Below are 13,365 nucleotides of genomic sequence, written 5' to 3' on the forward strand. Positions count from 1 at the left end.
GAGTGTGAGTTAAAGGCTCTCGGAGGCTTCGCTTCCTTCATTCCTGTGCCAAGCGTACCTCAACTGAAACGGAAAGTCAGTGAGTGCTAGTGACTGGCCTGCTGCGCTCCTCCTGTGGTCCTGGCGCAGCTGGCGGGGTTGGGAAAAAGATGCTAGGCTGGAGCAGTATTACCTCCAGTTCCCAAGACCTTTGGAGATAGCTGGTGGAAGGGACAGTACCTTGCAGGGATATGGACACCCGCTGAGTGCTGGGCTTTGGTGAATACTAAGAAATGAGGGGAGGATTTTCTTTGGAAGAAAAAAAAAAAAATCATACCAATGCTAGTGACGTACTGAGGTCTGAGGTGGTGGGAAAGAAAGTAAGGTGTAAAATTCAAAATATTTTGCTAGAACTTACATAAAAAGTTTATTTTACCACTCTAAGTGTTCTTATTTCTAAAAAAACCACATTACTTTTAAAAAATCTTTTTCCATTATATAATGAAATAACATGACTGTATGTAGTGCTGTTATTGTCTCCAACAAAAACACATTTCCAGAATTCTAGTGCTAACATGTTTCCATTTTTGCTTTCAATATTTTTCTTATTTCTGTGAAAGCTTCCTGATTCAACTTTCTTCATTAAGAATTTCATACACTTCAATTACAGATCATTCTAATCAGCTTTTTAATTACGGCTAGAGCAGACTATTTACAGCACTCCTGACTGTTATAAACAAGTCCCTGTGGGGAAAAATAAGAAAAAAAGAGGTGATTAGCTTTAAATGAAAATGAAAAATAGCTACTGTCATTTTCCACTCTCAAAAAGAAAGGGAAACATTTTCTATACCACATAGTAAATACAGACCTGGACTGGCAACGACTGTTTGGGTCGGAGTCCAAACCTTGAAATTATCTGAACTTGAATTAGTTTTATCACAGATATTTGCTATGAAGATTTTGAAGGAATTGATATTCTAACTTTCTAAAGTCTTGGAGTGAGTCCATTGCATCGTCTGCATAAAGTGTATCACAAGTATGTGAGAGAATTGTGAATATGAAAAACAAGGCAGTATCACTGTACCGTGTTACAAACCACAGAATAGTAATACAACTTCATTATGATTTTTCAAGTCATCTAAGTCTGAGATCTCTTGCTGTGAATTTTGTTCTTGTCACAGATTCTGAAGCACCTGTGGTGACTATCTGCCCACAGAATATTGAGATAGATCCTTGAACAAGGAAACTCCTACTGTCATCATCTGCCCAAAATGTGACGGAAGGGGCCAGTGCTTGAAGACAGCTCCTGGAGTCCATTAGGAATCAGAAGATGGGAGTCCCTTCTGAGTAGCAGAAATGAATTGGGCTATGGACACTATTCTGTGGAATATATGGCCACAGATCCTTCCGGGAAAGCTAGCCAAATGCGCTTTTGAGCTCTCTGTTAAATGCACGTATTTGGCTCATATTCAAGGTTAGCTAAGTAAAATGTGACTAAGTATTTGTGTTCCTAGCTCTTCACTGATGTTTAAGCTCTTGCATCCAGTGAAACTTAGGAGACAAAGTCATTGTAACTTGTCTAAGTCTACAAGTATGTGGTATGAAAGGTAAAAATACTCTGATTTTAAACCTTTCTGTAGCGCATTTATAAAAATAGGCACAAAATAGTTCATTCTACTTTTTTTTCTTTACTTTAAATCCAGTATACCCAGCAATATTTTTATCATCACGTTTATCGTTGTGTTTAAAATAATAAAACTCTTCGATAGGTATTTCTGTTCAGTGCAATATACTTTTTGTAACGTCAAAAGATTGTTGTTCCCTACTAATTCAATACTTTGTTTTCTTATATATTTATATGCAAAGCTATTGCATGTACAATGGACTGCCACAACATGGAGCAACAGTCTGTGACTACCCTTCTTCAGAAGGAATAGACCTGATGATCATGGACTTTACTGCACTGTGTCAAAGACACTGCTAGTTTAACAGTGATCCCAATCCAATGCATGAAGGACCTTCAGAAGCACTTTCTCTGCTGCAGGCACGTTTGTCAGGTTTCATTTGCAAATATCGAGGTAAGGAACTAAGGAAATAAATACTTGTATTCAAGCTTATTTTCTACTTTCATAATTTGTGCAGTCCTTATGTATATATTTGCTGTAGAACTTCAGGATTCATACCTAAACCCTGCCCCGAACTCTGGCCATAGGCCCACTGGCAACTTCAAATCATTTCTCTACATAAGAGTACGCTCTTCTAGGTCAGAGAGAAGGGAACATCGTTACCTCACACTAAGAAGCAGGAGGCTTGCATTCTTGGTCAACTCTAGCTCCTGCAAAGTAAAAACTCAGTTTAGATTGCTGGCATCCCAGGTGACTGCACTTGCCATGAAAACTTGCGTTAACCAGAGAGCACCAGGGACCCCAGCACTCATGGTCACCTCTTTTTCCTTTGTGGCATTTTTTTGCTTTGTCACTGATTGTGCAGCCTGAATTTCTAGAAGAGCTTGATCATCTTAAATCAGGAGTTAACAATAATGTGTAAACACTTTTTCAGGAAACATGCTTTAGAGGCTTTGATTTTTCTGTATTTATATTCTTTTAACTTCACATAAAAAACGTATTAAGCTTTATGTGAGTTAGCACTAATCAGAAGATATTTTCCCTTTCTAACAGTTTTCATTTAGAAAGTGGTGAGTTTTGTTGAGGGGAAGAAAACTTTGAAATAATCATTAGGAATTGTAGTTGCAAATATCTTCACAATTTAGTGTGCACGTTTTTATTTTGGGTAGTAATAAAACTGGGTTTAATTTAAAAAACAATCCTATATGTCATTTGTCTCTAATGAAGCATGAACTCCACGTGGATGAATCTAAATTCTTCATTTAGGCAGTATGTTTTGAAAGTTATTACAAAGATACAACTGTGGGATGATAGATAATAATTTGAATTATAAACAGGGGGCTGTCAGCTCTGAACTTCCAGACTTCCAGTCAAGCTCTTGTTACAGTTTAGAGACAGGCTCCTGAAAAAGAGAATGTTCACAGTGTGTAAAGATGAAGTGACAGGGAAAATAACTTTTGCTTTTTTCATTGATTATTATTTATAGGAGTAGCATATGTAAAAAAGACCTTACTCAGGCTTTTCTGTGAGATTTGGAAAAGGTTAATTTTTTTTTTTAAGGTTTTTGTGTCCAAACCTGTGTTTGCTTATACATTAAATGCATTTTGTGTGTTATGGCTATTTCAATGTAAGTAAGAATTATCCTGCTATTCCTAAAGCCTTCCTAAACTCTATACTCATTGCTTCTGGCCGGGTATAATAGCTAGCGTGGTAGCTCTACGTAATCTTCATAGCAGCCTTCAGCAGTGAGATGCCTGTAGACTGTGGAATGCATGTGCACATCCACCTGCTTTCCCCCCTCCTCCACTTGCCTATTCTAGTTTCAAGTATGGGTGTGAACACAAATCGTTGCGCCAAACAAAACGTGATGGGATGCGGAGTTTTGCATTTAGTTTCAGCTTGTCCTTTCTCAGAAGGTTAATAATGACTCTCAATGAATAGAAACCCCACACCGTAGTCCAACAGTAGCTACAAAGAAGCTTACGCCTCTTCACCAGGTTTTTAATTTTAATGCTGTTCCTTTCATTCAACGTGCAGCAGATCAGTTGCAGGCTTAGTGTCAACAATGGGAATTATTCACTTTGGCCTGTATTTGATCCACTAGTTCAAAGTGAATTTTGTATTTTCTTTACACATTTTTTTTTAGAATCAGATAACTATAAAAAGTTAAAACATTGGATTAGAATTTCGATGGTGACTGCCATGACAAGACCGTGCAAGGTATACTAGCAGAGCATTTGGAATATTTTCAAAGGATGTGATCTTCATATCTTGCAGAGATTGGAATGGTTTTTTTGTGGCAATAGATGATATGAAATTGATTGGGTTTTTTTTGTTGTTTTATTTTCTAGTGTATTTGTTGGCATGTCTAAATATTACAAGGCTACTTGTGCTGTAGGAGCTCTTCCTCTTTCAAAATTACATATAAAATGTAAGAATTGCTGTTTAATCTTATCTACGGAGGCTAGGAGGCTATGTTTTATTTTTTTTTCAGGAGCAGAATTCTGTGTTTACATGCTTTTAGGCGCATATACTCGAATTGCAAATGCTACTGTGGATATCATTTGTGTTACTTTTCTACTGCTGGGCATAAGGATAAAATGTTGTAGGTGGTAACGGTTGGATTTGGGGGATTGGCTTTACTACTTTTTCTCTATAATTACTTATGTAAAAGTATAAAATAATTGTTAAATGCAACAGTTTGAACTCTGTATATGCAGATACAGAGAATCTGTATCACTGAGAAGCAGTAAGTATTGGTAGAAAAGAGTAAGCCGCATGCTTAGCTGGAGTAATAGACATAAATTAGTAGTAGTAGAGTCTGTAACATTTTCCACTAACTGACATTCGGAACTAGAGATCATCAAAATAACCTGGAATTACAGGCTGCTGCTCAAAAGTCAGGAATGGGAGTTGGGAGATTGTGCATTTGTTGATTGGCCATTAGCACACTTTAAATACGGGTACCATGCACACAGTAGTACTAGGCCCCAGTATTAAGATCCCTGTGTGTTCAAATATTGCTTGGCTTAATTAGGCAGTCTTTTTTTCTTAAGTACATTTCTTTAGCTGGTGATTGCTTATATACCTTAGCTGAAAAGAGATTTCAGAGTGAAGTTGTTTTAAAGCCCCAGGACAATGATTTCTTCCTCTTTCTTCTCCACCCTCAACCACTACCACACATCCTTTCCCGACATCCAACCTCGAAAGAATTCTGTCTCACTTGAAGCAAACAAAGGCACAGTTTTTATTCTTTTTTTTTTTTTTAAAGGTTTTAAAAAATACCATTCTTTAGCTTGCCAAGAAATACAGAGCTACGCTAAACAATTGTGTCCGATACAACCTTCCCTCATTCAGTTTCCACATTATTTTGAGCATTCTTTTAAAGTCAGTCACCATTCTCTGGCTTGTACATACCTTCCCTTCTAAATTGTGACGTGACCCTCGCTCTGCTGTCTTCTAGAGTGGTTACAGCTCTGTGTGCATATATATGTATATATTCTCCTTGCTACTATTTTCTGTGTCTCCTAAAACCACCACCCCATAACGCCCTTAAGCTCTGCAGTCTTTAATTGTTTTTTAAAAAAGGGTAATAACCCATTTATTTATTCTTCTGTTTGAGTACTTATTCGCTCTTACTTTCATTTTCCCCAGAAAGTAAATATAGGGAAAAAGTAGCTTTTTTTCTTCCCCACCCCCACCCCACCCCACCCCCGAGCTGCCAAATAGCTGATGTTCTCCATCATTCCATGTCCTAAGCACAACTTTAATCCATCAGTTGGACACAGGCTACATCCCAACATTATCACCAGTTAAACCATCTTTCAGGTTTTTCACATGGACAATGAGGTATTGTTGTGGTTTAACCCCAGCCAGCAACTATGCACCACACAGCTGCTCACTCACTCCACCCCCCAGTGGGGCGGGGGAGAGAATTGGAAGGGTGAAAGTCAGAAAACTCCTGGGTTGAGATAAGAACAGTTTAATAATTGAAGTAAAATGAAATAGATGGTAGTAGTAGTAGTAATAATAATAATAATATAATACAATAATAATATACAAAGCAAATGATACACGACACAATTGCTCACCACCCACTGACTGATGCCCAGCCCATTCCCGAGCAGCAATCCCTCCCCCCCCCGGCCAACTCGCCCCAGCTTATATACTGAGCATGATGTCATATGGTATGGCGTAGCCCTGTGGCCCCTCTGGGTCAGCTGTCCTGGCTGTGCTCCCTCCCAGCTTCTTGTGCACCTGGCAGAGCGTGGGAAGCTGAAAAGTCCTTGATTGGTGTAAGCACTACTTAGCAACAACTAAAACATCAGTGCGTTATCAACATTATTCTCATACTAAATCCAAAACACAGCACTATACCAGCTACTAAGAAGAAAATTAACTCTATGCCAGCTGAAACCAGGACAGGTATGAATTCTTACTACTATGTGTAAAGAATTTGAAAATCTTTAGATCTCAAAAAAAGAATAAAAAAGTGCAGTGTACTTACCAGCACTTATTTGCTGTTTTGGTATATAATATATGCTAAAGTGATTTATGCAACTTAGATGTATATAAAAATAATTGAACTAGTCAGTTGTAGCTTATTCCAGTTATAACTATTGTATCACAGCTCAACAGAACTGAAATTTGATTATCAATTAAGGTAAGTTTTCTAGCTGTATTTCTGTCCATTCCCATTTAGAAATAAGTTAAGGGTGTAGGGCCATGGCAACTTTTACTATAGCAAGGCCTTTAATAGCAATAGTAAATCAATTACCAAGTGTTAGTTTGGGGTTGTTTTTGCCCTCAGTTCAGTTTTTAGCGCTATCTTAGCTTTTAATCTTGTATCACAAGGAAAGTGTAAACAGAACCATCATATGTGCTCTTTTGTAAACCAAATCTCTGAAATGAGGAAATTCAGGCTAAGTGCAGTATTGAACTACTTTTCATGGCTATAAGCTAGCTAATAGCAAAGAGCCATGTTTGTTTGTTGACCTAACTAAGACTTTTAACAATTCTAGGTGGTGATTTCCTGTATGCTTTTTAATAAAAATCTGCTGGAGTTTGCTGCCACTTCTTGAGCTGTGATCCATACCTTCAGTTCACCCCATCATGAAGTCTAGGAGCAGCAGTCTCAGATGAAAATGAAGACAGGTTATGGGTTATTCTAAAGTTGTTTTGCCAGATTTTTTTAGTAGCTATGGTAGAAACTCACTCAAATGAGTTAATAAAAAATTGAAGCAGTATGTTTCACTCTGGAAGCAGGTAAGCAGTCCAGCTCTAAATTTAATGGGATTTGCTGAAAGGCATACAAAAAAAGAACACCTTCCCAATTTTGGACGACTGGGCAAGTTAAACAAAATTTCTAGAGACTGCGCTTGAAAACAGATGCCTAAATTTCATGTGTCATCACTGTAGGTAGAAGCACACTTAACCCAGTTAGCTTATGAAATTTAGACCTGCAACAGTGTAGGGACACCCGAGCTGGCCCAATGTAGCTATAATTATAACACTTCCCCACGAGAGCTGCTACACCCCTATCTTGCTGTGGCTGCTGCCCCTGCTGAAGTGCAAACTGGGTGAGCGATAACTTAAGTTGTAGATTAAGTGCCCATGTATTTTGGCATTTCCCCTATCTATATTAGAGTGGTTTGATCATCAGCTGATACCGTTCAAAAGCTTAGCAATTACATGCTGGTAGGCATGTCTCTGAAGTCAGACAGGCTTCAGTATTTGAAGAATAGACTCAATTCTACGGATTTAAAACATACCTGTCAGTCACAGCTTTTGTGCAGACACCATCAATTCTATCGGGGGGGGGGGGGGGGGGGGGCAGGGCAATCTCACTCATTTTTTCTCTTGCTTTGCTTCTTGTAGGTCTTACAGAACCAACCAACTTCTGCACAGATAAGTCTCTTCGGTGGAACACCATGTTGAGAGGAATTCCACCTAGACTGATGGAATGAAGACAGATACATTTACTTTAGTCCCTACTCTGCTGCCAGCTCATGATGGAACAGAAAATTTGGCTTCTTAACATAGTAAGTATTAATAACTTTTTATTAAAAGGCAGATTCAGGAGATGAGAAATAAATAGGAATATGAAGCTTTTGAGCAAATAATTTTAAGAGCAGCCATCTTAAAGTCATCTATGCAAGCTTCCTCCAGAAATGCAACACTCTATTATGCATTAAAAATGTAAAAGTATTAAATAAACAAACACTTAAAAACTGAATACTTGGTAGTAACTCTATGTAATAGCTTTCTCCCTGGGTTATTATTTACTTAACACACAGCTAAGACATCTGTGAAAGCCTAGTTTAGATCAGCTTTGGTACTTCCATATTAGAGCACAAGAGATCTGAATAAATGTAGTAATATTTTATTGATCACAAACATAATACGTCTTGGCAATTAAAATGCATGATGATTCATATGAACAAAGTGAAAATAAAGCACAACCAAAAAATAACTTCACATTTTTTCCATTTCATTCTTAGCGTAAGCAATAAATACAATGCTATAGCCTCTATTAATCTTATTTACATAGGACAATACTTGAATGTTGCCTGGTTTCCAGCCCAAATGTTTCATGACATGAAAAGGAGTACGTGTTACAGCATTTCTACAGCCAAATACTCTAGTAGATCATCACACTGAAAAAATACATAGCATAAATGCTAACATTAAAACAAACAAACAAACAAATGACTGAGGGGACCCTGCAACGGAGCATTTTATTAATTGAAGACAGTAGCATTAAAAATAGACATTCCCTCTCACAGAATACTAACACGCTGGTGTTACAGATACCAAGTAGAAGACAAGTATTCCTGTAGCCCCTGTGGATTTATGCAATAAGTCCTCACTAAATAACAAAAAAATAAAGAGCAAATAATAACAGATAACTGTTTGCATGTTCAAAGGAATCTCACAGCCCCACCAAAAGAGAGTTTACTTCCATCCCAGAGAATACAGATAAGGACTACAACATTCTGTAAAGCAGAAAATAAGCCATGAGAAATCAGCATAACGATTTGATTTTAAGAAGCAGACCCTTCTCTTGGTTGTGCAGGAACTGACAAAGGTGAGGTAGGAAGACAAAATAGGCAATTTATATTTTCGAATGCAAAATAGGAAATAGGTTAGTTAACCTCATGACGAGGGGGAAATGTAGCTCTCCTATGCCATATAACCCTCCACAGCCACAAACATTTTCTTCCACATCCAGCTGGATGAGTGTTTCTTTTCCAAAGTGAAGACAGACATGTGCCTAGAAGCATGATGTGACTCTCCACCTAAAAAAGTAGGATGATTTCTGTGGAAAAAAAATTTCCCCTCCTAAATGACCGTTACAAGTTTCTCTCACAGAGAAAGGAGCAATTAGCAACTAGTACTTTGTATTAAATGATAAAAATTTATAGGCTATTAAATCTGATCTGCCTAGCTGAGAAGAAAGCTTCATTCAAAATCTAATATTGTATCACACTCTAAACCGTCACGTATCTTTTAATAACAACCACCCCACCAGGTACCATTGAAATAATTGTCTGATAATATGCCATAAAGGACTTCTAAGCCCTTTTAAATGGACAGATATTTGTGTGGGCTTTGATTCTCAGCTGGTACCCCTTGATTCTGAAAATGGAACTCAAGACAGATTTACACCAGTTGGTGATCTGGTCCCCCAAGTGTAAAGCTGCTATACCAGAGCAGGGATTTTCTGCACCACCAATATTTTCAGAACGTTGCACAGATTCTAAGTAACGCTACATAGATCAGCAAGCAGAGTTGTAAGTAACCTCTAATCATGTTGTAGCAGATACTGTTACTGTATTCTTAACAATTTAAGGGATTGTGACATCTGATTGCCAGATTTCACACTATTCTAAAATACAGAATCCAACTGATTTTCAAATCATTCCCATCAATCAACCAGACAGCCTTGCAGAAGAACAGAAACCTTGATTTGTGCATCCTAGCTGAGATTCTATATTATGAAACTAAATCAATAATAAAACGCTTTCTAAATTCAAACTCCAGACATAAGAATTGTAAAAAATCTACAGAAAGGTGCAAGTGGCGTGAACTTACCGCATCCTCCTAATGTTTTCCTTCTAAATACAAAGCATTTAAAGCCTTATGAAGCCACAAACCAATAAACGCTGTGACAGCAAATTAACTAGATGCTAATGAAGCTTACAGAAAGGCTACTGACAAAAACGTTTAAATGTCAAGTTGTTCATACACAAAATTAAGTATTTAAAACTGAAGTGGTCTCAGAAAGAACCGTCTTTTGTTTTTTTGACTGCTTACATGCACCAGCTATACATTAATTAGCATAATAGTCTATCAACTCCAGCATCTACTTTTCTTTTACTTCGTTTTGTTTTTCTCCCCACTTGAAGTAGACTTATCTGCAAAATAAATAAAACCTTTTTCTAATTTTGTGATTTTTAGTAAGGCTTTTCTAAACTTACCTTATATCATGCCCTCATTCTTGAGCATGTTTGTCATTTCACTTAAGAAAACTAGTATTTCTCTAACGCATAAAGATTTACAAAAACATAGATTGCTATAAAGACACATTTTCTCAAGACCTTCCTGACAACCTCCTCATTTTCAGCGAGACCTTTATTCACCAGTAGAACCCAAGAAACAACTCATAAAGTACTGTTCTAAGCGAAATAACTGAGATAGAGATTCAGAATCAAGCACTGCAAAATAAAACTAAAATTCTCAATCGGTAATGTTTTGAACGTTTATAAGACAAACTTTGTATTGGCTTTTCCAAATAATGGCAATTACTAACATTAGTTTGCCTGATTATAGCCTGAATCTCATACACTGGCTGTAAAGGTAGTATGTCATTTGCACTGCATTCAGTCTTCCATGCTTTTCTCAGACAAAAAGCAAGCCACAAAATTAATCAAAACTTTGCCCCAAGAATGAAGGAATAAATTATCAATCATATGGCCAGGGAAATACTTAAAAATGAAACAAAACAACAACATGACTACAACAAATTCTGTACATGATTTTTTTCCCAGCTGAGTAAATTCCGTAAGCACACAGTGAAGTTTCATCAGCTTCAATTACGTATTAGTGTCTGAAAGGATTTACAGTTATTCAGGTTACTACTTTTCTGTCTGGCAGTAAAGCCGCATTGATCTTGTCTGTGTTAAAGCCAATAAGATAATTCCATAAACTTGAGGAGAAGGAGACACTCCTGTATCTACAAAAAAATAGTTTAAATAAAATTGCTTAAAGCTTGCTGTAAACTATTGCATTGCAGTACAGAAGTAAGTAGAGTCTCAGACTTGCACTGGTGTCTCAATGCTTGATTTAAAATAATGGAAAACTCAAAGTGACCAAACCAAACCAAACCAAACCATCAGTATCTTTGAGTCTGTTATCTCAGACTACCTGTTGGGCTTTTTGGACAGTGAAATGCTGGACACAAAATTAAACTGGACAATCTAGTGTTATTATTGCACCTACTTTAACCATTTTCCTTTGTTCTGTTTTAGGTTGAATTAAGACAATACAGTATGGTATTTACATTCTGTAGGCAAATGAAGCGGCTTCAAATCAACACAGTCTTATACAAACTTCCAAGAAAATAAGAAATCCTTCATTGATTCCCTTTGTACAAAAAATTGCCAACTTTGTCTACACAGTAGAAACTGAAGAGGCAAAGTTTGTATCCTTATATAAATGCACATACATATATAGATATATATATGTACAGATGTCCATACTATATAGATACACAGAAACACAAACATATGTATATATGCATATATATACATACATATGAAAAATGCGTCGGTTTAGTTTGCATCATTCAGGAGAATAACATATCCCAAGTTAGGTAAAATCTTCTGGCCGTGAAGTCATTAAATCAAACTTGGAGTTCACGAGGGTAAGCACACTGGCACATGCCGCGCCTCTGGCAGTCAACCATACAGCTTTTCAGTTTTTAAAACAACGCTCTCCATGTCATGGTAGCCCTTCCCATTTAAGTGTTCACTGGTGCAGTCATGATTGTAGCTGTAGCCTTGAACATCGCTGATTGACGATACGGTGTAGGAAGCGGTGCGCATAGCATCCGAGTGGCTGAAGCTGTGCTCAAATTGGATTTTGTACTGATTCCAGTGTCTTCTCAAAACAGCTTGGACCTATGCCAGAAAACAAAAAAGAAATGCACATAAAACACTTGGAAAGATATCATTGGCCTTCATTCTGTGACGCATGAGTGCCATAATAAATGTGTCTAGGCAAATTAGGTGGTAAGGCTCAGTAATCCTGGCAAATGGGGATCATGTGATCTGTCCCATGAGATGTTCTGAAAGATTTACAATTTAAGCAGGCATTATTCTTGAGCAAATTTGGTGTGAAATAATTACATTGTACAATTGTAGTGTACTAGTTGCTCAGGAAGAGCACAGATTACAGGAGGAGCAGCAACACCACCATTTTCTTCTTTCTCCCCCGTAGGCTTGAAGTCCAGTGTGGACAGATCAGATTTAGAGGTGAAAAAGATCATTTCTATTCACCCTTATATTCAAAAGGCCACATCTTGGGCAGCTGTAAAGTCTTATACTCTCAACAAACCATAATTTACATTTGCTATGGTTCTGGCACAAGAAAGCCTTTCTTAATTTCTGACCATACCTTAATCAAATGAATAGAAGGACAATTTCCCAAACTCCATATTTCTACCAGGGTTAAAAATAAAGCTGATAAAATAGCTGAAGGCCCCAGCTGGTTTACATGTCTCCACTGAAGGATGTTATGTTTATCACAGCCTTCCTCTCCTACAAAATGGTTAAACACCTGTGCAGATTGGATTGATGAAGTGTCACATTCATGACATTCACATGGAATTAGTCTCTCAGTGGAGATGCTAACTGAGGAATGCTAAGAATGCTAATAGCTATTGTTGTTGCTTTTTTAAGAGGTTTTTTTTTTATGTTAAAAAAACCTGCCCACAGATCACGACTATTTAATTTCCTCTTCAGCCAAACTTTGTACACAAAGTATTCCGGCACTGACCAGCAAGGCACTGACTTTCAAGAAATGCTGGGGGGACACTCACGCTCACATTTAGCCAGCAGTGCACCCCAAATCACAGGCCTCATTCACAAGCATGACCTTCATTTCACTTTGTTACATACAAAAGGACTAAACAGCCAACAGTGATTCCTCCAGTGAAATGTTGATATTGTGGGTAAATATTTTAGGATTTTTCCATAAGTCTTCAGGGTTTCTTTTGTGTTTGCTTTACATTTCCCTAACACAATGGCTTCTTTTGTCTAATTTTACTCTGGCTTTAATTATAAAAAAATAAAAATAAATAGAAGAAAAGGGATGCAATTTTTAGACCTCCTGCAGTGTGGTATCAGAATCCTTTGTTTAAAGGAGAACTTCATATGTCTCACAATCTTTACAAAGAAAATGGAAAAGGGTAAGGGAAGAAGTATCAATCAATCAACTAAGTAACGTAAGAAATTAGTCTTTTAGGGCAAAGGAGATGCTCTTTTACTGTTCATGAAACCATTCCAATCCACTCAAAACATCTAAACACAAATCTACAAACACTGAAGAGAAATCAAGTGTCTTAATACTTCCGAGTATCTGATCTTATCGCTCTTCATATCAAAATTCTGTATTTCTTCCAAGTCTAAAGGGAGAGTTCTTGTTTCATCACAGGAAGTTTTGGATTAATTAATTTGCATTGCATAGCAGTATATAGCCT

At 37.3% G+C, this 13,365-nt stretch overlaps 1 protein-coding gene across 2 annotated transcripts in view; it reads right to left on the reverse strand.

Annotated features, from left to right (window-relative positions):
- Nucleotides 1-7,970: 7,970 nt before the first annotated feature.
- Nucleotides 7,971-13,365, reverse strand: part of CALCRL (calcitonin receptor like receptor) — a 69,173-nt gene continuing 63,778 nt past the window's right edge. For both annotated transcript variants that reach the window (XM_087731434.1, XM_087731435.1), the window contains exon 13: nucleotides 7,971-11,785. In XM_087731434.1, coding sequence (XP_087587560.1) covers nucleotides 11,564-11,785 — 222 coding nt within the window. In that variant the 3' untranslated portion in view covers nucleotides 7,971-11,563. The remainder of the gene's footprint in view (nucleotides 11,786-13,365) is intronic.

This window comes from Nipponia nippon, unplaced genomic scaffold (genome assembly GCF_047370975.1).
Source record: "Nipponia nippon isolate SJK-2023a ecotype South Korea unplaced genomic scaffold, ASM4737097v1 scaffold_5, whole genome shotgun sequence".
Taxonomy (NCBI): Eukaryota; Metazoa; Chordata; class Aves; order Pelecaniformes; family Threskiornithidae; genus Nipponia; species Nipponia nippon.